This window comes from Falco rusticolus, chromosome 1 (assembly GCF_015220075.1).
Source record: "Falco rusticolus isolate bFalRus1 chromosome 1, bFalRus1.pri, whole genome shotgun sequence".
Lineage (NCBI taxonomy): Eukaryota > Metazoa > Chordata > Aves > Falconiformes > Falconidae > Falco > Falco rusticolus.
The window spans coordinates 37,564,589-37,590,902 of NC_051187.1; the positions used below are offsets into that span (position 1 = coordinate 37,564,589).

Here is a 26,314-nt window from a genome sequence, read left to right on the forward strand (position 1 = left end):
GCCAACAATACATCAGGCACATAATATCAAAAGGCATAGCACACATAAAGAGGTTCAAATTAGCATAGAACAATTGAGGAATACAATTAAAAATTTAACTGAATGCCACCCCCCGCCCCTTAGGATTCTTCCTAATCTGATACTGAAGATTTTACGGTGGTTCCAAGTGGCACTTGTGGCTCAGACCTCTGAAAAAAACTTTCCTACCTCAGAAATCCAGTTGTTCTGCAGTCACTCTGAATAGACCTAATGAAGTAGCTCACCTTTCTGCATTATATATTCTGATGCATGGTGTGTATATTTTGCAAGGGAGAAGAAAATAGAGTTAGCCATTCTGCCAAAACAGGATAGTATTAAAGAAGAGAAGGCAAATATATTTAAATTCAGCTAACAGACTGTTCCGAAGGGAAGAATCTTCCATGTTGAGCCATTTTTGGAGCAGAATGTGTAGAGCATTCCCTGTGAAACAGGGACCCTCAAACGCAAGCTGCAATTACCCTCTCCCTCCCAGAAAGAAGTACATACACACCCTATACATGTTTAATCTCAGAAATAAGTTGATGGGTTTTACCTGTTCTCGATGCCCACGCCTGGCTGCCACTTGCAGTGATTGGAATGGAGAGGAGTGATTTCGGAGAGACAGGCAGAAGGACCATGCTGACTCCATATGGATAGTACCCTGCCCAATGAGTATGGCAAGGAAGAGACGAGGTCATCTGATACAGAAGTTGGATACCTTGCCCCTTTCAAACCCTGTGTGAATTGTGATATAAATAGTCTCTGGATGGTAGGAATATGGCTGCTTAAGTTTCTTTTTCTTGTCCAAATCCTGTAACATCCAGGGGAAGAAAGTGCTAACACTGTGTGAAGGCCAAGCATGGAGCAAGCTCCTCTTCTTTCAGCTATGGCATTTCTTCCATGGTCAGGATGAAGGGCAACAGCCCTTGGAGTTGTTACAGAGAGAGAATGCAACTCATTATTTAGACTGGAATCTTCCTTAAAAGCTCTTGTATTCGAACAGCTCTGAGACAGGAGAAAAGAGAAAGTCAATTTTGAAGGTGGTGCTGGCATTTCTCGCAAAACTAGTTTGTGAGGTACAGAGTGCTGGGATGTAATCCCTGTGAGGTCTGTCACAGGACTGGATTCCAATTTTATGTGAACAGAAATTGGGAAAACTGGGGTATCCAAGAAAGACGTTGGAGGCTTGTGGCTCAAGCCTGAAGAAAGTATTTTGGTAGATTCTACAGGATAAAGTGCCAAAGACTGAAAGCTGAACATCTTGGTGCACCAACTGTCAGCCCAGCATGATTGTAAGTTCCTGTTAATGCAAGAAAAGGCTTCCAATAGATTTTTAGATCTACGTTGGCTGTACCTCTCACTCGCTGGAAGAATTTCAGAAGAATATGGCAGAGGTTCTAAGTTATGGATGCTTTTGGCAGGTGCCAGGAGTTTGCTAGCCATTGCAGACAGCTTGCTCAACAATGCTGGTTCTTTGGTACATTTTCTAAATTTCAAGCTGTTCAACAAACTGCACCTCTCGGCCCTCTGCCTCGGCATATGCATGAATCTCATGGCTGTTTCCATTTCCATTGTCGATGATTTACAAGGTACGTACAAAGATTTGAGAAGTGTGTTTTCCTGCTTAGGCAATATTTCTGGGGGAACCTCAAAAAAAAGTGAACTATTTTTTTTTCTTACGGTTTTTAGCTGATATGATGTGGAAACTTTCTTGCATGCCCTTGCAGGCTGTCTTTTTAGTGGAAGAGATCCTCTTAGTTTATTTAAAGTTCCAAAGGCACCAGGGCTTCCAACATACCCTAAATTAAGGTTCAGGTTTTCCATTTCTGAATCCCGAGTCTTCAAAAACTGTGAACTAATAATATCTGTGGTAATCTTTGGCCTTCTAACCTCTTGTAAAGTGCTACATAGTTTATTTTCACTGCTTTTGACAGCAAACATCTCCTCTGAAGGACCTTCAAACTCCTTATTTCTTGATGTCACCAATTCATTTGAAGAGCTGCATATGAGTTCAAAACTGTGCAACATACTTGGTTGCAGTGTGATTTTTGCTTTCCCTTGATATTCTGACTTCTGTTCCTGCTGTGCCTTGTCTGACAGATGTACTTCCATCTTCTCATACTCCTTCTTTCGCTTAAGTACCTGACATGTCTCTATTTGGTCAAGTCTCTCTGAAGATAAAGCCACATTTGCCTTGCAAACTGAATGAGTCGGTATAGTGTCCTGGCCTTCTGTAATCTCCTTTACATTTTCTTGACTCTGTGCATTTAATTCGTAAGGCACACATACTTCACTGCAAACCACACAGTTTGGGAATGGTTCTTTGCAACTGTTTGATAGTATTCTCGTATGTGGATAAAATGTGGGTGTTGTATTATACTGCAATTCTGGTGAGGTTTCTGCATCAGACACACCTTCAGCTTGACCATCATGCACAGTTTCTGAAAGTAGACTGGTACCCGCTAAGTTTGTGAGATTTGTATCATGTTTTCTTTCTTTTGAAAGATTATATAAATTAGATCTTGTGATTTTTTCCAAAACATTTCCAAAATTCTCAGCACTGTGAGTGTCAATTTTGCTACCAGACTCTTTGGAATCTTGTAACAAGGCCCATTGACAATCTTCTCCATCAAGACAAGAATCTACAGGTGACTTTTTTCTAGGGGCTACTTCTCTTCCCATCTTCTCTTGCACATATGTGTTCTTAAACTTCTCTCCACAGTGAGTACTTTTTGTTGCAGTTACATCCATGTCTTTTACAGTTACCATGCTATGCCCCTCATCTCTCAGACTTTCTTTGCTGTGTGCACAAACTCTTGAGCTTTTTGCACCATTCAAAAAGCTAGCTGCCATTTCATTCTCTGCAGATGGAATCTTAGTATTGCTGTTTTTTCTCTTAACAGACACTGTTACAGAAAGAGGTTTTGTCACTGAAGAATCTTTATTTAAAACTTTGGCTGAAGATGAATCACAATTATCTATTTGTGTATTCTCAGATGACACACATAGCTTTTCTTTCTCAGGCTGACAGATTCCCAGGTTCAGAGCTGATGGTGTTTCTGAATCCGCCTGAGTCTCATTGAAGGAATCCTGGATGTCAATCAACTTTCCAAAATGGGATGGACCAATACCCTTTTGAGCATCAGTTTCTTTACCAGGCTCAAATGTTAACTGTGGGCAAGAGTTATTTAAGGTAGATTTTATTCTCAGACTTTTTTTGTTTTCCGTCTCTGAAAGCACATTCATATTTTCTGGCTTGCATGACAGACTCCCATGAATTGATGAGAAGGGCAAAAATTGGGCACTAACTATGTTTTTCTGGTCCTCCACCAACCACTTCGTTGGCAAAGATTGTTGCATTTTGTTCCCTGCAAGCTCTAGCTCTTCTTGCTCTTTTGCACATTTGATAAAGCAAGCATGCTGTACCCAATGTGATTTGCTATCAGAAAAGCTTTCTTTGAGAATTCCTTTATCTCCTCTTTCACATCCATTCTCCTGTTCTTTTAATTTGATTGCCTTCTCTTCAGTTAGATCACTGATGAAACCTGATCCTGAACAGTCTTCATTTCTCACACAACTGAAAGAGTCCAAATTCATTACATTCCCTTTTAGAGTTCCTGGAAAACTGTCTTGTTGTGCATATTTACAAACTAATGGAGGCAGGTCATTACTTGTTTTTAACAGCATCTCTTCACTTTGACTGCAGCCAATTGGTATTTTGGTTTCTTCCACAGAACTAGCTGTAGTTTGTAAGCCAGTGTTTGGTTGGTTGTTTAAACTTTCTAAATGTTGCTTGCTGCCTGGATCTGGGCCATCAAACTCACTCTGACATGCAAGACACTGATCTTCCATTGGACAAAGGATCTTTTCTGTTTGGCTAGCATGTCGTGCTTGAATATTCATGTTGTTAAGTAATGGACATGTATCACAGATCAAAGTGCTACGTAACTCAGAGGGATTAGCTGTGAGTGATGACACTGCTTTCTTCTCATAAGTGTCTAACTCTCTCTTCTTTGGGCCTAATGGACAGCTGCAAAATCCAGAATTATGAACACAGTTTTTTTTGTTCAAATATCTGCCTAATAGCTGTTCACTAGACTCATTTCTCCGATTGCCGCTCACCTTATTTCTCCAATTGCCTTTAGGAGCCTTTGGAGAATCCACAGTTCTTATTTTATCAAATTCATCTGTCTGAAGAGCACACATGCTGGTATGTTCTTTTGCCTCATCTCCGTCACAATCAACTTCACTGCCATCTGGTATTCCACAAATATTAAATTGTTTCACAACCTCCATATTCTTATTTGAAATCTCATCACTTACTGAGGTAGCAATACATTTCTCTGCAGTATAAGCTGAGCAAAACATGTTTTTTGCTGTGGAAATGTCATTTATCTCATGCAGATCTACACCTCTGTTGCCCCAGTCATCTTCACAAGGAAGAGATCCACAAAGCAAAGAGGAACGGGCTTCTGGGCAGATGATTGACTTTTTACTATTATATGCACCTGAAACTTCTCCTTCCAAATCATCATTTTCTTCAATCTTCTTATCAACCTCAATGTTAGAAGAATGACTGTTCGGGAAAACATAATCTATACATGAACTCCCTAATAAAACACAGGAAGTACTGGCAGCTGTACACTGGTCTTGATTATTACAATTCCACGTGCCACCATGTTCACTTTCTAAACCAGAGACCACACTCTCTGTCTCTCCCACTGAAGACTTCGTGTTCTTCTGGAAAATTTTGCTTGTCATATTAGGATTATCGAAAGTCCTGGAACTTACTGAAGACTTGAATTTGTCTTTACGAAGCACAATTTCAGCAACTTGTTCCCCTGCTATTCCAGAAGCACCAACTGATTTTTTTCCAGAGAGATTATTCCAACCCTTGTCCCTGTTTGAAACCTCAGCAGCAGTACAAGGAGGACACTCGTGTTGATGAAGTTCTCTTGAGTTTTGTGCAACAGGAGGTAGAGTTACATTTAGCATATAAATCAAATTAGTTTTGCTAGTGGACAAACTATCATTACTATTAGCTTCTGTAGTTTCAGCTAAACTGCCAGCCAACTCTTCTGATGTATTACTTTTAGACTCCTTTTCAAGCAGTTGTGCCTCAGATGAATCTTTTTCTAGCTTGGTACTAAGATCCAGACAGCTATGGCTACTGGGAGGAGAAATTTTCCTGGAGGTATTATAAAAACATGTGTCTGTCTGTCCAATTTCATGGGAAGCAATGTTGGCTGTTTCCATCAATAGACTGTTTTCTTTTACATCATCCTTGCATAGATCACTGACAGAGAACTGCCACTGGTCCTTTTTCAACTTAACACCTTCTGATGGGACCATTTTAAATTTTTCTTTTGACAACTCCTCGGGTGATGAAACAACAGAACTAAAAACTGAAGAATGACAATGCTCAGAATTAGCACCCTCTTGAGCTTCAGGCCAGCTACAAACTTCAACGTTATCTCCCACTGCAATTTTTCTCCGGACTTCAGCAGCCTCTTCAAATTCAGAGATGTATGATTTACTTATACTAGCACTTACTTCCCTGTGATCAATTTTAGTGCTAGATAATCCTTTGCTCCTTACCACTAAGATCTGCTCTACTGGTATGGATGTGGAGGTTCGATTTTCTACAAACCCAGTTCCATGATCATAATGAGTCTGACTTTCAGTGTTTTTGGGAAGATGCTTTTCAGGTGTTTCATTCAGAATTCCATGGGCTGCAGTACTATTTTCTAGTGGTGTGTTTCTAAAGTCCAGGTAACTGATGCTTTTCAGAACCGAACATAAGCCTTCAGAACTTTTTGTGGAGAGTGTTCTACAGCTTTCTACTGATGACAATCTATGTGGTTCATTATGTTTAGGTACAGGACCAGTACAGAAGTCACGAGCATTGTTTTCTTCATCCCGCTGACAAGTCTGGCAATTAGCAAGTGATGTACTCAATTCATTAACAGGATTTTGTCTGGGTAATTTTTCTCCTCTAGTCTCCGAAAGAGATACAACATTACCCCCTGTTCTCAATGGCATGGCACTAAGGGCTTTCAACCCATTATATTCATTTGTTTCTTGTGTATGATCTGTGGCTGATTCAACATTTGTGACTTTTAAAGGCTCTAAAAAATCTAACATGCTGGTTTCCAAAACCCCAGCTCTGGCCATGACTGAGTCTACATCTGGGCATTCGTTGCTCTCAGGTGGAAGACCTTTACTCACTCTGTCATTCCTGTATCCTGCTTTACTAAATATCCTAGTCCCATCAGACTTCATACCTTGTACTTCGTCAGTGAGCTTTGGCAGACTTTCAGCTGTCACCTGAACATTTGCTTGGTCTTCTTCTGCAAGAGAAAAAAAATAAAGCAAATCAGAACCATATACTAAATGTAGAAGGCATTCAGCTTACTAAGTTCCTTTTAGTATTGTACACAATATTAAGTATAGTGTTGGTCACTACAACGTTTTTAAGTGAGAACTGATGCTTACTGATTCTAGTACAAACCTTTAGGAGAAAAAACACCTCACACCCCCAAACCTAAGGTAAAAAATGCAATTGTTTCCAAAACAAACATTCCCCACAAGCAGCAGGCATCCAAAGACCTGCATTTTTCAGATTCCTCTAGTATCGAGCTAAGTGCTATGCAGGTCTATGAGTCAATACATATGAAGTCATGGTCAATATCATAATCACAGAATCATAGAATGGTTTGAGCTGGAAGGGATCTTAAGATCATCTAGTTCCACTCCCATTGCCATGGGCAGGGACGCCTTCCAAATGATGCTTATTTGTAACATCAAAGCTCAACGTAGCCAAGTACTTTATCTGCTCTATCCTAAAAATATAGCTGTGCATTGAGCGACCATGTCCATTTCTTCTTCCTTGAAGGCATCTTTGGCAGTAAGTCTTCCATAGGAACACAAGGCACATCTCATTCTGTCCAAAAAGTTATGATTATTAATAAAATCACAAAGAAGGTGCCAATTCAAAAAATTAGTTACTGTAAATATCTTCCTATTCAAAACTTCACAGGAAACATATGTGCTCAGACTTCTACAGATCTCTTTCATATTTTCTACTAAGGTCTAAGACTAGACAGCATTCTTTGACTAAGTACAAGTTTTCGTTATGAAGGAACGGAGAGAGAACGAAAATATTAGATGCAGGCAAAGTGACCATAGTATTCAGAGCTAGAAGATTATGGATCATAACGAAATCAATAACTAGTTTTGTTGTCCTCTTCCTTTGGATTCTGCACTTTTAACTTTTTTAAGCATCAGAAAATGAATGAGTCATAATTTTCACATCTTTGCTATTACTGGTCTCATATAATCCAGCTTTGAAACAAAAGGAAATGCAAAACATCTGCTATTAAAATCAATGCCTGCTTTGGGGTAAATAAGTATTTGAATTAAATAATTAAAACATGTCTTGTACATGAAAGGTCTTCAGGAAAGTACACATGCTATCAAGAAAAAGCAGAGGATTAATTTTTCATATTGTTCTAGCTATGCAAGGTAATAGTTTCTACTGTGAAGCAAAACAAATTAGCTATGCCACAATCACTATCAATTCTGAATCAATGAAAAGCCATCTGGGAGAGAAGCAGGGAGCAGACAGGGGTGAACAACTAAAATACGCACCTCTGTTCTTCAGAGATCCTGCTATTTCAGTGCAACCAGTTCTCAAAGACTTCACCTCATGCTGGTTTAAGTGAGGGTCCTCCTGAAACAAGACAGAAATATCAGTGGACATTCATCGATTTTCTGAAACATTTAGCATGTTTCAGGGACTGTACATGCTCAACTAGGTTAGTTCTGAATAAGAAAACAACCAAGATGCCTCAGAACATATCAGCCCTTGCCCAGAGACAGCCTTGTGAGTGGTTCACACAAGCACTTGTCATTCCTCTCTGATCATATCGATCACTGTGATCTTACTATTAAACAATGATGCATCCAGAAGAGATTTGTATCTAGCAGCAATGAAGTCTTGCGATGCAAGCAGCTAAAATTTAAGTGGCTTAAAATGCAAATTGTCGCAAATTTGAATCAGAAGAGTAATCCACTCTCCCAGTTTCTCTCACATCTCCAAACCATTACTGTATACCTCTGGCAAGATGCATGCATTTTCTAATCTTTACTGGAACTTGTCTTCTACCATTCCTTCCCTTGGCTCAAAACCACAAACCCACCAACAGATGACCTAGGACTACTTGCAAAGAAGTCTCCAGTCAAACAAAACAAGACCTCACGACCAAACTACCTGCATTTTGAAATACGTTGAAGTTCACCTTGGAAAACCAAATTAATATGTAAAAATAATAAACTTTATTTTCACAAATTTTTGAACAAATCAGGTATCAAAACGCAGAGGTAAAACCACAAGGTATTTTAGTATTATACAGCATCCAGTAATTACTGTAAAACACCTTATCAGGTATTTCCTGGCTGGTATGTGTTCAGTCACAGTACTTTTTTTCTCCCCTATGTTCTTTACATGTGTGTGAAAACTATTTACAAACTAAAGACAATTGATCAAGAAAGGCACTAAAAATCTCATTTTTTAAATAGAGAGTTTTGTGACTTTATTTTTAAGTAGAGTATTCTTTGGCACATTTTTCAGCAGCCTTTACCTAAACATAACATTTTTATCATCAATGTTTGCTAGAAACGACAGGGAAAAAAAAAGCCATGACCATGTGAGTTTCTTGTTTTGAAAGAGGAAACAGCGATTTCCTCTCCAATTACAAACAATAATTCTAAAAATTAAGAATAATCTTTCTTTTTAGATTAAAACCAGAAATACTAAACTGGAACCACTGTAGAATTATAAAACTATTACCTGAAATAACTATTTATTTTTATATTTATTGACTGAAATAACTATTATTTAGTTGTTACTACCTTGACTGGGCATGACGGTACCAGAATACGCTGTACCCACAAACATGGATACTAGGCAAGGAGCTTTTAAAGTTGATTCTCTTCTTTTTAGTCACCAGTCAGTTTTGTCCCTCATTGTCACTTACCTGTCTCACACCATTTCAACAGTATTTAAGAAAGTGAAAGCTTGATATTTTAAAATACTGCAGGTCTACTGAAGTAAATCTGATTTTTCACTGGACCTGTGATAATCTAAATAATGACACACATGCCAGAAGACACAAATAATGAACAGGAAACCACACGGACAAAGTTCTCTGCTGAGTCACTCAAACCCTAAAGTCAAAATAACATATAGGGAGGAACTTTTGCATTTGCTTACTTGTTTTGACCAACTTTCCCCCGGAGTTGGAGCACAGCACTCAGCATGACACTCCTCAGCACATCGTGCCTCTTTGTTTTCTTTCTGGTATCCATCACCAGAGCAGTCTAGTATCCTAAAGTTTCTTTTTTTGTTTTTTTCATCCTCTTCAAGGTCTGCAGCCTTTAGTAATTTTTCAGTAAGCAATTCTGCTGGCCCATGCGGGATCCCCTTCAGCCTTTCAGCCAAGTCCTCCGTCTTCTGACAAAACTTTTCTACTCCAGAAGTCCTATGATGCTCAGCTGACTGACTGTCACTTTGTGCCAGCACAGGTGTCAACACATCCGATTTTGCATCTAATCCAACATTAGGCTCCGACACAGCCATAAATTCAGTGGAGATGCCCTCTGGCAGTCCAGTGTACAATTCCTTTGTCAAAGCAGACACAGAAGAATCAAGAAGAGGTTCCACCCCAGATGATAGCATCAGGGCAGCTGAAGGTCGGTTGTCCTGAGCTTTTCACAGTTTAACCTGAAAAAAAAAACAGCCAACAATGTTAAACCATCATACGTAAGGGTAAACTCTAGATTAAAAAAGCTTCATTCTTCAAGATTCAATCATGTATGTTTAAGAAAGATACTTCTTTCTTAATTTCTTTAAGAAAGAAGCTGAGAAACATTTGAGTATCTAACGAAATGCTTTGTTAACATAGTAAGAAAGTATGGACAAATACATGTTCCCAAGCCTTGCCTTCACATTCAAATGTCTCCCTGCAGACACAACCTCATCTTCCGGAAAACCTGAAAAGACTGAAAGGTAAATGGCTGAGGCTGGTATCAGCCATCCTACTCCTTGGCTAAAACGAAAGGATTACTTGTTTTCTTGCAATTTTCAAACCGAAGCATTATGTTTTCCTGCCATTTTCTTCAGTTTCTAACCTTTGGAAAAAGAACCCCGAGTTTTTTTCCTTTGCCTCCTGCCCCGAGAGAACCCTTCGCAGAGACGGGGCACCACACGCGGCCCCCTCCCACCGGCACGCTGTGCCCGCACGGCAGCCCCGCCGCTCCCCGGGACACAGGCGCTGCCGGCACCACGGCCGGCCTCCCCGCTCCTGAGGACACACCGGCACCGGCCGCGGGCTAAGCCGGACTTTCACAGGAGCACCGGTTCCTCGGTCAGCGCGGACCTCGCTGCTCCCGAGGCAGAGCCCAGCGACTGCACCTGCGGCCGCCCTCGGGACACCGCCGCCCTCCCCGCGGTGCCAGCCGGCTGCCCAGGGCCGGGCCCGCCTTTGTTCCCCGCAGCGCGGCCGGGCTCGGCCCCGCGCCCTGCCCCAGCTGCCCAGGCAGGGCCCCCCGCACCGCCACCCCGCGCAGCGGCGACACCTGCCGCGCCCGCCGCCGCCGAGTCACACCCTCGCCAAGGCAGCGCCCCGGGGCAGCCCGCCGCTCTCGGTAAGTACGCGACCCCCGCCGCGTCCCCCGGTGCCGGCAGAGCGCGCGCTCGGCCCCGCAAGCCGCCCGACGCGCCGGGGCAGGGCCGGGCCAAGCCCCACCGCAACCGCTCGCCCCTCGCTCCCCTGGGAGTACCACTGCCCACACAACCGGCGGCACAGCCCCGCCCCCACCCCTCGCAGTCCGACAGCGGCAGCGCCCCACTCCCATTACCTCAGCGGCAGCGGCCGCCAGCCCCGCTCTTCCCACACCGCCGCCCGCCCCCCCGTCCGCCCCCTACCCAGTCACATCACTTCCTCATCCGGGCGCGCCGCCGGCCGTTGATATGGCTCCGCCCCCCCGCTGGGCCCGCCCCTTCGCGGGGGCCCTTCCCGCCGTGCGGGGGCGGGGGGCCAGCCTGGCCCCTCCCACCCATCTCGTTTGGGGGCGGGACGTGACGTGCACGTGCTGGCCCGGCGGCCCCGGATGCGGAAGTGGCGAGCACTGCCCCGGGGCCTCGTCGGGACTGTGCCGCCGCGGCCGGCCGCCGGCAGGGGACACGATAGTGGGAGGTCAGGGACCCGTGGCTGCGGGACGGGTGGGGCTGTGGCTGGGCTTGTGGCGGGGCCGGCCCGGCCCGGGCCGCGGAGGCCTCCGCGCTCCCTCCGCGCCCGGGCTGCGCGGGGTCCCCGCTCCCCTTCCCGCGGGCCCGGGTCGCCTCGTTCTTCTAGCTCACGTTATTGTCCGTAGCGGGGCTGAGGGCCAGCGTGAGGCGGCTGGGGGCGCCTGGGGCCGACTCCTTTCGCTGGTCTCCGCGGGGCGCCTCCCGCCGGCACACGCCGCGGCCCCGTGCCGGCTTCTTCCCAGCCGGTTCATTGCGACAAACTTGGGACGTACGGCGTCTTCCCGCTGTGCCTTTGTAGTTCGGTGATTGAATCGACTTTCTGAAAAGCACATCCGCAAGCTTAATACTTCAGTCTATTTGAAAGGCGTAATTTCAAGTTCTTCTGTGTTTTGGTTTGCTGTAATGCTAGTTATAAATAGAAGAGCTTATATTTTAACCTAATAACGTGGCTATAGTCTTATGAAGAAAATTTTACTCCTCCACTTTAAATTCCATGTCTAAAAAGAGTAAATTATAAAAGAAAATGTTCTCCTTTGAAATATGCTTTATTTTCAGTGAGAGTGGCAGGAAGGAAAAAATGCAGTGGCTGATACAGTTAAATTAGTGCAAAGCAGTGCCTCAGACATAAGTGTTTGCTTAACTGTGTAAGTCCATAGCGCTGCGCTGAGTACAGCTCTGCTGCCTTGGTGTAAAGTCATCCGGTTGTGGATTCCAGCATCTTTGAAAAAAGACACGTGATAGAGATAGAATGGCAAAACCAGAGGATATAATTGGCAGCAGGCATAAGTCTGGGTATTAATCTTAATGCATTTAATACAAGGTTCAGAATTTATCCTTAAAGTATAAAAGAGGTGATTTTAGGGAGCGGTATGAGCTCTCTGACAGGAGTGCTGGTACTGGTAGAAGAGGTTGTTACTAAACTCCTGGTCTGATGTTTATTGAATGTTGTAAGGTGCCTGCCTTTCAGGTGTGGCATTCTTGGCTATGTGGTGGTACAACATTCTGTGTTCACACACAGAGTATAAAGAATGGTTTTGTAATGACAGGAGATCTGTGTTTGCTTTCATTTCTATCTTAGATACGCAAGATGTCTTCAACCATTTTTACTCAGAGCAGCTGAGAAGAACTGAAATTGAAGATGAGAACTAACAAAGTGTACAAGCTCGTCATACATAAGAAGGGTTTTGGAGGCAGTGGTCAGTATCTCCTGGTTCATAATAGTGAGACCAGCACTCTTTTACTTAATTGAAAGCAATTAGCTGATTTATTGCTCTCTTTAACAAAACAGTGAAGATGGAGCTTTGACATAGCAAGCAGTAGTACCAGCCAGAGTTTGGAAAGCTCTCTTTCAATAGCAAGATACAGCAGAATAAAATTGCGTTTGTTGGAGCAGAACGAGATTGCACCTATAAAATAAAATTGCTTTGTTCTACCTCTTCCCCTTTTGTTGCGTCACTTTTCTTTTAGCTTTGTATTTCAGTCACCCTGATAAGTGACAGACGTGTCAATGACTTGTGACTGTGTAGCCGTGTTTCTGTGTACTAAGAACAGCATAATTTATTTGATTGCTCCCTACTTCTAGACTTTGGGCATGTTAATAAATCTTACTACATTTCTATAGCTATGTACTTTCCTGCTGGTGTTTGTTATATGAAAAATAGAAAAGATGATTCTGCATGCCTCATTAAGGCATGTTCTTTTGCTGAACAGATCTTTTGTGAAAGTTCTATGATTTGAAAGAAAAGGTTTTGCCCACAAGAGTGGCCAGACTGAAGTGGCTGGATAGGAGCACTGTTGTGTAGTGAATATAATGCATTGCTGGCATGTTAATCCTGGACTCTCTCTTTTTATGTAGAGTAAGCTATTGCATGCGAACATCCAAGCATCTGTCTTAGGTGTATATGTGTTCATTGCAGTTTTCCTCATTCATTTATGTTTTGCAGATGATGAACTAGTCGTGAATCCTAAAGTATTTCTTCACATCAAGCTGGGAGATGTTGTAGAAATTGCACATCCCAATGATGAATACAGGTATATTCTCTTTTTGCCTGTAAAAAGAGAAGGGACATGTTCATGTGCAGCGGCTTCTAGAATGAGAGGCTCTTAGAGCTGATACAACTTGGCTTCAGGATACTGCCATGGGTTTTTTCTGCCTGAAGAGAAGTAAAGGGGATAATTACAGCAGGAGTTCTTCCCTTAAAGGTTATGGAATTCTTTGTGTTTGGTGTTAGTTTGCTGAGCTTTTATAGAGCAGATGGTACCTGAATATAGACTTTTCAATGTCTTTATACTCTTTGTAGAACTGCTGCTACCTAATGATTATTCTTCTATCCTATAGTATACCCTAGGCAAAATCAAAACTTTGTGTTAAGCTATAAAACCCATAAATCTTCTTGTATGAAGCTGTTCATACTGTAGCCCATATTTGAAAAGTAGCAGTATACTTGTAGGAGGTTCTGAGACGTTTCTGTGTGACTGACTTTCCCATTCAGAGTATCATTTTTACCTGAAGATAAATAGGTGCAAAGAACAAGACAGAGTGACAGGCATAGAGGGATGATGCATGAAGCTTTCTAGAAAATATAATAGTCTTTCTCTTTAGCTTATGTCATGCTCTATATTAATAAATAGTTTTGAAAGTGTAGTTTACCGGAGTAGACTGTGGGTATCTCAACTTGTCTACCTTTTTTCTTTTTTGCGTGCTAGTCCCCTGCTTCTACAAGTGAAGTCACTTAAGGAAGATCTGCAGAAAGGTATAACTCCAGACTCATAGTATGCCTAATAAAATCATAGACAAAGATTATATGATTGGGCTGTACCTGTGATCGACTAATGCATATATTTTAACGCTGTACAAAAAAACAATCAATGCTTTGTCCACTTAGGAATGGAAGGATTATAATTTTATCAGTAAATGAATAGTCAATTTTAAATCTCCTTTTGGTTGAGTAACGTGGATATGGTTTAAACAAAATTGGCTTTTCAGCCTTGAATGTTTGTTTCTGCATCCTCTGACTAGTTGTATATATTTTCTTCTTGCAGGAATTAATTCAGCATAAACTTTTGGTTTGTCATGCCTGCTTTGAATTTAATGACTTAAATTGGGCCAAAGCTGAAAGAAGCTGTTGTCTTTTGCTGATACCTTAAGTGTTTCATGACAGTCTTACTGTGTCGCTTTTGTGCTTGTAAACCACTTGAAACCTTTTGGGGGCGTTCACTTCTCTTGTCGTATCTCGGTTTTCGGCAGAAACTATAAGTGTGGATCAGACAGTTGCACAAGTGTTTCGACTGCGGCCATACCAGGATGTCCACGTGAATGTTGTTGACCCAAAGGTGTGTGGCTTTGCAACTTTTTTCCATTTGTCCCTTCACTTGGCTCAAATCAGAGCCCTCTGAATTTCAGTCTATAGTAGTATTGGAAAAAAAGTTTTTTATTTTTTATTGAAAAGTATTTAGCCTTTTTTCCTAAGAAGATGAGGCTTGGGCAATTGAACTTTTTGTTTGTTCCTTGTCTCTTTCTTCTCTCCCTACCATCCTTGCTCTCTTTCTGAAGTCTATGGACCAGCTTCAGCACAGCTTGATAGAAATTTACAGAGATTTCAAATACCTTTAAATTCCAGAAATTCAGGATAATCAGGCAGAGTAAAGAGAAACAGTAAGTAGTCTAGTCAAAAGAAGAGCAGTGGCATGGATTTGCATTATCTGATGCCAGAGATCCTTGTAAGAGAGGCATCTCTTGTAAATGTCCCAACAATCAAAAGAGCTTCAGTCAGAGCTCACTTTCAGTACAAGACAAAAATCTATAGGAAATGAGGCTTCCTCAGTGTCCTGAACAATTGAAGTAATTTGTTTTACTTGTGCTTCCAGTTTGCACTGAGACTTGTAGCACAGATTTAGTCCTTGGGCTTCTTCTGGTCATTGTGCACTGTCTTGCAGCTCACAGTAGTTCCAGGTACACACGCAACTTTGGCAGTTGCTCTGATGGGGCTTACCTTTCATTGTGCATCTGTTAGGACTATTGACTTGCTTTAGAACTGTGCTCCATGTAACATTTGGTTCCTACCAGAACAGATTGAAGTGTACTACTTATAAACAACCAGTCTAATCTAAGGACTGTTTTGCTTCCGTTTCCCAGGAGGTGACCTTGGACTTGGTGGAGCTGACCTTTAAAGATCAGTATATTGGGCGTGGGGATATGTGGCGACTGAAGAAAAGTTTGGTAAGGCCTCTACTGTCTTCATATGTAGGGTGAAGGAGATTACGTACCTTTTTCTTTCCTTGCTGTAAAAGAAATCAAGTGTTTTACAAAATAAACTAAGGATGAGACCAGTATCAGCAGCTCCTGAGAAACTTACACTAGAAGTGGTACATCAGAGCTGGAGAAATGGATGTAAATGTGTTGCAGAAAAAATTAATCAGTGAATTGGACAGACAAAACCAGTGAAAGTTCCTATGTGTTAGCTCTTTTCACTTGTCTGTTGCAGAGCTTCTGTAGGCTGAGATAGGAGTAGTAAATATTCTCAGCGATTTTCATGATTTTATGGGAGAAGTCAGGTGTTTGAGCATGAATGGATTTTTCTGTAAGTTGATCTGCTCACTCTGAGCCTACTGTTTTTTTTAACATCTGTAACTGTTCTTTCTTAGGTCAGCACATGTGCATATGTCACCCAAAAAGTTGAATTTGCAGGTATCAGGTCAGTGTCTCCTCTGCAGGCTTATTGTTACTTATGACTTCAGATTAATGAGTCCCAAGTATCCAATTGCAGAATGTTCTCTGAAAAATCCTTCATGTTTTATTGTTCTCTTACTCTTCTACAGATATCTGTCTGCACCATGACATGGGGGAAGGTTTCTTCTTTTGATTTGGGGTGGGAGAAACTAACAGCAGGACAGCCAGCCACACTCATTGCTTCTGATAAATGCCAAATATTTTTTCTTTTTCCTCTTGTAATATTTCCTTCCCTTCCCAAGATGTATAAGTAGTTCGAATGAGGGTTATAGCAGTTGCTGTTGAGATGACAAAGGGACAAGGAAACGTGCAGATGCAGAGGGAAACAACTCTTTGTCATCTTTTGAGTTAGAGATCAGGTTTTAACCAAATCAGCTTCTACTCTGTCTCCAAGTTGTCCTTGAATGCAGATTTTGGTACATCCCTTATTTGCTCAAATGTTGATTCTCTAATCTTCCTGTCCACTCTGGTTAGCAAACATTCTGCACTTCTTTTCTTCCAGGGCACAGGCAGGTGAACTGTGGGTAAAGAGTGAGAAGGTCACTTGTGGATACATCAGTGAGGACACCAGGGTAAGATTTCAGGGAGCAGGGGAACGGAAGTTGTTCCCTTCCTTTCCTTGCCAGCTTTCTTGTCATTTTATCTAACTTGCAGACTTGTATGGATCATTTGAATTGTCTGTCGTATAAGGTGAAGAATGGCAAAAAATTCAGGAGAATTATTAGTAAACTTCAACTCTTCTGCACTGGCAGCACTAGGAATTACTCAGGCTGTTGAAATGCCAACTTGTTAGAGGGAAAATTCCCTATGATGCAGTGGGCACAATCATAGAAGTTGCTTTGTAGTTAACTTCTGTATTTGGCCCTTTTAGTGACTGTGCCTTGTTTTAAAGATCTTTCATTCCTCTGCAGGTGGTCTTCCGCTCCACTTCTGCCATGGTTTATATTTTTATCCAGATGAGCTGTGAAATGTGGGATTTTGATATTTATGGTATGTAGGTAACTAACCTGCCTGATTGTGAATGTGGATGGCAGCAGCTATCCTTTCTGCTGCTGCTAGAAAGCTGCCACTACTAGAAAACTAAAATATCCTGTCTTTGGCATAGGCCGTGCTCTGAGGTGTGCTGTGGTGCCTTCTTCATTCCTTACTTGTGGTGCCACGCTTTTCTGTCTCCTGGGTATTCCATAATTTTCCTGTCCCTACGGTACGGCCTGAGTACCATTATCTCAGTGATGAAATCAAGGAGGCCAACTGACTATGAACATTGGAAATGTTTTCTGTGGATGTGAACATGTTTTGTGATGAGGGCAGGTGGCAAGCCTGTGTGTATTGTGAAGCCAGAAACATGTGGAAGTCCTGTGCAAAGAGGAACTTGATATTTTAGATTCCTTTTCGGCTTAGCAAGGGAGCAAAAACCCTGCCTTAGCCCGGATAGAGTCAGCTAGAAGCATTAAAACTTCAGGCATTAAGAATGAGTCACTTGTCTGTGTCATTGTGCTATTCTTTTTTCTGGCTTAACTCCTACCACTTCCTTTGACCATGTGTTTAGGCATATGTAACTGGGCAACTATCCAAAACTGAGCAGGGGATCTGTTGTGCATGCTATGCCTAGAAGATAGTGCAGGTGCTTTCCCAGCATGCTGTGAATGTGTTGAAAAAATGATTTAAAGGTCACATCCTTTTGACGACAAGAGTTGTTTTTACATCCTCTTAAACAGTCATGCTTTTTAATTTTTTTATCATCTTTGCTTTAGTGATATTGGCATTTATTATGCACACAGCTGCTCTGAGTCTAATAAAAATAATTGTCCTAGAATCCCAGGGTTAAATATACCCCATAGTTGAAGTAACTGCTGTTATTTGATGCTTTGGAGATGTTTACTTTGCAGGGGACCTATACTTTGAGAAAGCTGTGAATGGTTTCCTTGCTGACCTCTTCACAAAATGGAAGGTAAATAGCTGACTGAGTTCATCCTGTTCTGAAAGAACAAGTCAGTGCCGTCTTAATGAGCCCATTGATGGGCCAGTTTGAGAAAGACCCAGGTTGTTCAGGCAGTGCTACGATTTACAGGACTATGAGGGGTGTCTTCCGAGAGTCAAAAGAATGGTTATTGCAGGTCTGCATTAAATCATACATGTGCTGAGTGACCCCAGTACTCATCTGTTGTATCTGCTCTGTTTGTATTGTACAGTTTTTTTCTGTGGAGGCTCTGACTGGACTAAGGTCACTAAATGTGTCATATGGTTGTGCTTATGCAGCAATGCACAAGTCTGTTTTAAACAATTCTATTTGTTCCAGGACTCAGTTCCACATGTTTTCCTGGTACAGTGAAGTGTGTAATCAGTTTAGTGCTGCTATCTTAGCAGGAAGGGGTTCCAGGTTGTAGTATATGGGCTGGTAATGTGCAACGTTCTTGAAAGTTAATTGCTTCAAACCCAAACAAAGCCTCACTACCTCTTATGGCTGAACAACCCAGAGCTGTCTCCTGCCTCAGTGCATGATCTGGCTCACAACCAGGTACAGCTGCTGCTAGCAGTCTGCAGCAGGCTCGCTGACTTGAGGGAACTGTAGCAGTACTCAAAAAAAGGCATGTGTAAAATCGGCAACCTAAATTGAAAGAAGAGCTAGTCAAGGGAAAAGTCAAATCCTAAATGTGTAACATCTATGCATAGTACAGCTCATGATAGTCCCGAATGTCAAGGAGAGCAGGAGGATGCCCAACAGATGCATATCAGTTTTGTTGTGCTTTTTGTCCATTGAAGAGTTATTAGGAGCCCTGCATGACACGTCTGTAAGATGCCTGCTTTTCTTTTAGTACTGCTACACCATGTTGGAGATGGGCCTGAATGATGCTGGGGCTCCCAGGGTTTTTCAGACTTTTCCTTTCAAGGGATCTGATGACCCGTGTGTCCTTTACAGCTGAACTATGTGCATTAGCACTGTAACTAAATGTTTTAAGTGAAGTTTTAAATTTTTTATTTCTCTGGAATTGTTAGGGGCATCTCTCTAAACAGTAACGAATATCAAATTGCCATGGGTATGTATAAACAAATTGAATAATCTGCCTGTATTTTTTTAAACAAAAGTCTTGTATCTTGGCAACTACAGAGAGAAGTTTATTTAGAGACTAGTGGAGAGTGCTCCTGTTCAATGTGATGTAGCCTAGCAGCACAGAATCTACAGGACAGACCATTATTTTATTGCATAAAGGCATATACAGCACTCACGCAGATAGATTAATACAACAGTCTGCCTTTTTCTAGTTATTTTGGTCCTAGGTGTGAGAGGGATGAGGGTGTTACTATATGTGTATATACACAGTTTTCTACTGAATGTGACTGTTAAGATTTTCTTTTTTCATCTGTTCTTCCTGGACAGGAGAAGAATTGCAGCCATGAAGTGACAGTGGTTCTATTTTCTAGAACATTTTATGAAGCAAAATCTATAGGTATGTAAATTCTGTATTTACATATTTCTATTTTTAAACCTGTCTCCTTCTGTTCTGAAAGTTGGTCACAGGTTGCCAGTGACTTTTTTCCCCCCCTTTTTTTTTTAATGCCCATGTCCAAAGTATTTCCTGCCAAGCACAGTGGATACACAGCCATTCTTATGAAAAGTACTGCAGTGAAAATCTTACAGAGAAGAATATATGACGGATTTTCCTCCTCATACTCATGCTGCTGTATTGGTTTAAAAGCAATTTTAATATTGTGCAGGAGATATAATATTTTTCAGTGGCTGTTTTTTTTAATGGAAATAACAGCTCCTTACTAGAAAAGATGAGTCATTTCTACACAAGGGCATAGGATAATACACGCTTTTGCTTCTGTTTCAGATGAGTTTCCTGAAACGCATCGTGCATCAATTCGGCAGGATCATGAAGGAAGATTTTATGAAGATTTTTACAAGTATGTCTTCCTCCCAGTTCTTTCACCTCTTGTCCCACAGTGTATGTGCAGCCTATGTAGAGAATGTGTTATTAACTGTAGGACTTTGCAAGGAATTAAGATAGTGAAAAACATCTGTGTCTGACAGCAAATTGATGAGTAGTCCCCATTCCATCTGTGAGTTCACACCCATATTTGCTAAGTCAGTCTTCCATGTGCATGTGAGTATTGTGTTACCTGTGCTCTACTGGAAATGCCAATAAACTTGTAAGTTCTGTAGTGTTTGGAGTAGGTTTTGCATACAGCTTGGCTATTTCTCAGATCTTTACATTCTTGAGTAGTCAAAGCACAGATGATGCCATTGCTGAAGCCACAAGTGTTTCCAGTTAGGTACTGGAGCAGTTTTGGCTGATGGTCACAACAGATGAAGCTGTCAAAACTGTCACTTGATTCTGAGCTTGGACTTCTTACCGATCTTGCTCCTTTGCAGAACAGTGATGCTATTTGACATACAATGTTGACCACTTGTTTGGAAGTGAGAGATTATTTTGGCTGGGGATGTGCCCAGCTTTGTATGTGCATCTACACCTTGGTGATTGCTACAAGTATGCAGTAGTTCTAATGTGCTTCCTTGCAAAAGGAAGAAATACCTTTTTGTGCATTCCTTTTTCTATAGTTTGTTCATCCCTTCTCACTTCCTTTCATGATCCTTATTAAATTGTGCTCTTTCTAGAGTTGTAGTTCAGAATGAGAGACGAGAAGAGTGGACCTCATTGCTTGTGACCATTAAAAAGCTTTTCATCCAGTATCCTGTGTTGGTACGACTGGAGCAAGCAGGTAAAGGAACCCTTTTTTATCATGATTTTGCCTTTCCCTCTCCTTCTCATGTTTAAATTCCCTAATTTCAGTTGGAGTCTGGTGTTGTACTCCGTAGTGCTCTCTTGGCTAGGCTGTTTTGTTAGGTCTCTCTGTGAGATACACCAGTACCAATTTTTCTTATAATTTGGTGGAGTGATCGGATTTACTACAAATAGTTGTGTATGTTTGTTTTAAAAGCTAGTTTATACAGAGATTATGATTTTTTTCTTCTTTTCCTTCTGAACACTTGTCCAGAGGGCTTTCCTCCTGGTTACAATTCTACCTCGGCACAAGGGAACTACCTGGAGGCCATAAATCTTTCATTCAATGGTAAGTTATGAACAATGGATGAAAATATACAGGGGAAGAACCATTAAAGCAGCTGCCAATAAATGGGTGTGGACTTGTGTTGCCTGTTCCTTAAAGCTGTGAAGAGAAGGGGAAAGTTAGGTGGTTAAGTTATTGTTTTCAGCCTTAGAAAAATTTGTCTTGTGTGCCTCTTGAAAACCAGTGGCTCTCAAATAACTGAGTATTGGGTATTTCAGGCTTCAGGAACCATTTACAGGGCCTTGTTAGGATGAAACTTATTTAGCTGTGTATAAAAACCTCTTTGAATAGAAGTTGAAATGTTAAATTACAGAAGCATTTCAAAATCAGGTTAGATCAAATGTGGTTTCATTGAAGCTGATCCATCTTTTTTAGCAGGGAGATGGATTTAACAGGCTGGAAGGGCTCTCCAGAGATCTACTTTTTGTGATTCTGTACATCAGACGTTCTTTCACCGTAATGGCTGTCCTGTTGCTCCCATGGGGGGGAGCATGGGATGTTATTTTAAATGATTAGTAATGGATTTTACCTTGCTGGGTTTTTTGGGGGGTGTTGTTTGTTGATTTTTGGGGGGGGGGTTTGAGATGTCATAAAGGAAACACTAAGCATATGAGAAAAAAACTCCTATTGATTTATCTGGTTCCCATCTTCTCTTCTGCTCTAACTCCTCTCTCTCCTGTAGCTTTATTAACATCTATTGATTGGACAAGGCTATATACAAGCCCTCTCATACTTGCATGTGCTTTGTGGAAACTTGTTTAATATCACTGCTACCTGTCACCTCCCTTGCTCTGAAAAAAAACCCCATCTGGCATCTTTTTTCTCTGAAAGTATTCCCTAATTCTTTCTCTTAGTGTTTGACAAGCATTACATAAATCGGAACTTCGATCGGACTGGCCAGATGTCTGTGGTTATCACACCTGGTGTGGGCGTATTTGAAGTTGATCGACTCCTTATGATTCTCACCAAACAGCGGATGATAGACAATGGTAAATAACTAGCAATACTGTGCATTCTTTATGAAGGCAAAGGTATATTTGGAAAAGCTCTAGCCTTTTATTGCTATGAAAAAATACCTATTGTAACTTTACTATTCTGGGAAGAGGGGTTACAGCTGGAAGATTTCTGTCTGCACTCCATGCTGGAATGGGCAGATTTTCAGGGAACTTACAGGCATTTGATTTCTTCCGTTTGTGATAGAGAATTTAATCTGTCCATGTAGACCTTTCCCTTCTAGGATAATCTTGCATGACTGGCATTTGTTTAGAAGACACATTTCTTATATCCCCACTGGCACTGTTGGTTTGTAACCATACCATGGGACTGTTAGCTACTGTTTTCAGTATAATTGCATCTTAAAATCTGTTATGAATACAGATTGGGCCTTCAGCTCAAATTGATGATCTGTTTTGGCTTAGCATATCTGTCCTGCTTGGTAGATAGATGAACCCTACTGGTCTTTGTTTACAGGGATAGGTGTGGACTTGGTGTGCATGGGAGAACAACCATTGCATGCTGTACCGCTCTTTAAGGTAATGCATGCTTCGTTTCCCTTCCCTTTGCTCCTGCTAGAAATGTTACTCATTTTGTGACTACCTAGACACAACTAATTGTTACGGTTCTGAATTGCTTTTGCAGCTCCATAATCGCTGTGGACCTGGTGACTCCAGATTGGGTGATGACTATAATATTCCACATTGGATAAACCATAGGTAGGTGAACTCTTATCAGCCTTTGCTAAACACTTCTTTGCTTTCCTCTTTTTAATCTGTTGAATTCTCTTTCTTCTTCCATTGTTTATTTTCTCTGCTCTCCTTGTGAAGCAAAGACATACATCACAATAGTCTTGCAGAACTGGGAATGTTCTTGCAGAACTCTGGGCATTAATGCCCACTATCAGAGATGTCAGGCAGTTTGCAGGAGGAAAGGTCTTGATCTTAAGCTCTCTTTCCAGCTAACTTAGTTCTAGCCTTTAGCTCTGCTCGGAGGAAGTCAGGAAGCTAAATGAAAAATACAGTCGTTTCAACTAGATTGGTTATTAGTGAAAACAAATACATCCCAAATGAACTGTTATGATAGAGAAAATGTGGGTAACATGGATAAATGTTGGAACAGTTGGCAGGAAACACTGAGGCTCAGTGTTACACTGCTTCAAGACATGGTAGGTTTGTTTCCTTTCTGCTTTCTTTTAAACATTCTGTGCTATAATGCTTTCTCTTCTTTCCCTACACATAGAGATCAGGGCTCTGGATGAAAATTACCTTCTCAGTCCTTGTTCTGCTGTAGGATTTTATCTTTTCTCTCTTTTTCCCTTCTCTTTTTTTCTCTCTTTTAATACCTCGTTCTGTCTGCACACATTGATTAACTGTCCTGACCAATTACTATTCAGGGGTTGCTTGTGTCTGCTATTTCCAACTGGCTGGAAGGCATCTGATCTTTGCCATAGATGAATGAGGTGTTTGAAGGCAGGATTTGAAAGATTCAGATGATAAGAAGCCGATCTTAATGAATAAATTATTTCAAATGGGAGGAGGTCTGTCGTTTTCAGGCAGCTGTTGTGAGTCATTACTGTCATACAAGTTAGGGAGAGTTGTGTAAACTGCGCAGTACTGTATGGAGAGTGAGGGTGGATATCTGTCTGTGGAAGGAGGAAGTGAACTGGGGAATGCAGGTGCAAGCACATTAAGAGGAGGTCTAGACTGAGCCTGTATGGGAATCAGAGGCTGGTTTTCAAGGGAAGAGTAACTTCTTTCAAGTTAACTATTTGTCAGTGTTTCCATATGCTGGCTTATGCAGAGAAAGGTATCCCCTTTTGTCTGGCTAATAGCTAGCTCAAATTCACAGGCTGTTTGTTGTGTAGCTAATCAACTATGTTCAGTTCTTTTTTTTCTTCAGTTTCTACACATCTAAAAGCCAGCTCCTGTGTAACAGCTTCACTCCACGGATCAAGCTAGCAGGAAGGAAAGTAGGTATCTTTCTGATTTAGCTTTTCTTCTTACTAGCTTGTCAGATACCTTTTCTCAGCCAAGCATCAGAATCTTTCTAGCAAGTACTGAAGCTGTAACTAAGTTTCCACATTAAAAGACAGTGGAAGCAAAGCTGTAATTATTATTTTGGGGATTATGAATGAGGGATTAGTTTGTAGGTCTTTCAATCTAGGATGAAACCAGGTGAGAAAAGTTTTAACCACTATAAAAATAAGGAGTTTTGTTCTGTAATTAAGAATTCCATGGAGAGGAAGAAAGCTGTTGGCAAACCTGTGGTTTTTTACGCAGGTTTGTGACCGAGTATCAGTATTTAATACTTCTGAAGTGGTCTGGCTGCATTGCTGAGTCAGCAGGATAAGCTTTCAGTCTGATGCTAGATTGTACTGGGGGATATTTGATATTTCCTTAGAACATACTGACTGTCTCCCTCCTCTCTGTCTTTTCTCTTGCTCTTTTTTTTTTTTTGTTTGTTTGTTTTTTTGGTTACTTCATGCTTCCTTTGTTGGACCTTGCAGCCGCTGACTGAGAAAGCAAAAAATAACCGAGATGCCTGTGAGTAATTCTTTTCTGAATGATCTGTCCCACTGACTCCCAAACAAAAACCCAGCTGTGATAAGACCATGACATTTCAGGAACAACACTATTGATAAGATGCGGAAAAGGACAATTGCAGAAAACCATCAAAATGATGTAGTTGTTATCCAGGAGTTAATGTGCCTGTGTTGATTGTCTTCTTGGCAAATAACTAATACGGAGGGGTGAGTTTGTCCTGGCTGCTTGTCACCTGGCCAGAGGAGTAGATGGTATCAAGCTGGTGTGCTAGCGGTGCTGTTCATGGGAGTGGGACAGGAGGGCATTCACTGGCTTGGGATGTTGTCAGTGGTATGGCCACAGAATTACAGTGGGAGAAGCCTGCATTCTTCTCATACTACCTCATTTCAGGAGGGTGTACAATCTGTAAATAAGGCAGTCCATTCTTTCAAAGATGCTTTAAAATGTGCAGTTCTCTCATGAGGGAACTCAAGGCATCTGTTCATCCAAGGATTAATTTGTTGATTATTAATTTAATGTTTTGGATATATGGGGGAAAAATATTAAGGTCTCAGCAACCCTGATTCAGAGGCATTAACTTTGATAATTCAGCTGCTCCAGCTGTTCTGCTCATGAGACTTCTGTGTGTGATTTCTGTTGGAATAGATGCTTTTCTTAGTGGTGAGCATTGGATACTTCCAGCTTGCAGATCCTGAACGTTCTTGAAAGAGGTTCCAGTGCTATATGATTTTTATTTCAGCATTAGGGGCTCCAAAAGATGCTGAGAATGCCCTGCCTATCCAGGTAGATTATGATGGCTATGATGCTCAGGTGTTCAGACTGCCAGGCCCATCCAGAGCCCAGCGCTGTACCACTTTCAGGTAAGAGGCTTATGAGTGTGCTAGTTCTAGAGTAGCCATGTTACGGTGCATTTCTTGATGCATAAAGTGCTTTGAGAAATGTAAGGAGAATTAAGAACTACATGCTTACAATTGAACAAAAAGCTTTATCTGTATTTATAGCTAGTTGTCTGGTATTTTACTTCTAAGATAGGAATCTAAGAAGCATAAGTGTACTTTTTCCTTACATCTTTGATTTTCTTTGAAGTAGAATGAAGCTAGTCATCCTTGCTAAGTTCCTAGCAGATTTTGAAAGCTAAGTAAGAAAGTACTTGCACAGAGTTGTAGAAATAGCATTAATTTCAGCACCAGTTACTAAGCAGTGCATCAATGTAGAGCGGTATAGTGAGAATCTTCCCTGAAAATGATGCCTTTGTGAATGAAAGAAGAAACAGATGAGCTGAGTACAGGTTCTCAAATATTCCACAGCCTTTCATCTGAGAAGAAAGGCTAATTATTCTCAGGTCTTGGCCAAGTTCATTGAAAAACTTATAAATGTCAGTGATTTTTCAGGAATATGGGATTGATGAACTTGTTTTGAAGTATTTTTTTGCTTCCCTTCTTTCAGCAGTATTGCCTAAATCTGAGGAAGCTGTGCCTGTGGACTTAACTTGTTAATATGAGCAGCCTATAGCAATCCATGCTGGAAAATGGCAGTACAGTTTAATGTAGTTAATAATTCCAAGTAGTTTCCCTATAGCTGCGTTCCTAGCACTGTAGGCTCAGGTCTAGTATCTTCTAGACCACGTCTGTATTACCAGCTTGG

The 26,314-nt window shown here is 41.4% G+C and overlaps 2 protein-coding genes across 12 annotated transcripts in view; one reads left to right on the forward strand and one right to left on the reverse strand.

The window, feature by feature from the left end:
- The window catches only part of PRR14L (proline rich 14 like), an 18,757-nt gene extending 7,741 nt beyond the window's left edge, over positions 1 to 11,016 (reverse strand). Inside the window, exons 1-5 of one of the 3 annotated variants that reach the window (XM_037408722.1) lie at positions 10,939 to 11,015; positions 9,293 to 9,802; positions 7,669 to 7,750; positions 6,303 to 6,368; positions 572 to 5,423 (exon numbers count right to left, since the gene is read on the reverse strand). In XM_037408722.1, coding sequence (XP_037264619.1) covers positions 572 to 5,423; positions 6,303 to 6,368; positions 7,669 to 7,750; positions 9,293 to 9,757 — 5,465 coding nt within the window. In that variant the 5' untranslated portion in view covers positions 9,758 to 9,802; positions 10,939 to 11,015. Of the gene's footprint in view, positions 1 to 207; positions 6,369 to 7,668; positions 7,751 to 9,292; positions 9,803 to 10,938 lie in introns of all 3 variants that reach the window. The other 2 variants (XR_005107611.1, XM_037408604.1) reach the window with 2 other exon arrangements.
- Positions 11,017 to 11,179: 163 nt separating this feature from the next.
- DEPDC5 (DEP domain containing 5, GATOR1 subcomplex subunit) overlaps positions 11,180 to 26,314 on the forward strand; it is a 47,320-nt gene continuing 32,185 nt past the window's right edge. For all 9 annotated transcript variants that reach the window (XM_037408988.1, XM_037409312.1, XM_037409393.1 and 6 more), the window contains exons 1-20: positions 11,180 to 11,276; positions 12,408 to 12,525; positions 13,273 to 13,360; positions 14,036 to 14,082; positions 14,577 to 14,662; positions 15,465 to 15,548; positions 15,974 to 16,023; positions 16,561 to 16,630; positions 16,970 to 17,048; positions 17,948 to 18,009; positions 19,438 to 19,507; positions 19,895 to 19,967; positions 20,680 to 20,783; positions 21,060 to 21,134; positions 21,986 to 22,120; positions 22,602 to 22,663; positions 22,770 to 22,843; positions 24,027 to 24,096; positions 24,634 to 24,670; positions 25,410 to 25,530. In XM_037408988.1, the coding sequence (XP_037264885.1) occupies positions 12,468 to 12,525; positions 13,273 to 13,360; positions 14,036 to 14,082; positions 14,577 to 14,662; positions 15,465 to 15,548; positions 15,974 to 16,023; positions 16,561 to 16,630; positions 16,970 to 17,048; positions 17,948 to 18,009; positions 19,438 to 19,507; positions 19,895 to 19,967; positions 20,680 to 20,783; positions 21,060 to 21,134; positions 21,986 to 22,120; positions 22,602 to 22,663; positions 22,770 to 22,843; positions 24,027 to 24,096; positions 24,634 to 24,670; positions 25,410 to 25,530 (1,445 nt within the window). In that variant the 5' untranslated portion in view covers positions 11,180 to 11,276; positions 12,408 to 12,467. The remainder of the gene's footprint in view (positions 11,277 to 12,407; positions 12,526 to 13,272; positions 13,361 to 14,035; positions 14,083 to 14,576; positions 14,663 to 15,464; positions 15,549 to 15,973; positions 16,024 to 16,560; positions 16,631 to 16,969; positions 17,049 to 17,947; positions 18,010 to 19,437; positions 19,508 to 19,894; positions 19,968 to 20,679; positions 20,784 to 21,059; positions 21,135 to 21,985; positions 22,121 to 22,601; positions 22,664 to 22,769; positions 22,844 to 24,026; positions 24,097 to 24,633; positions 24,671 to 25,409; positions 25,531 to 26,314) is intronic.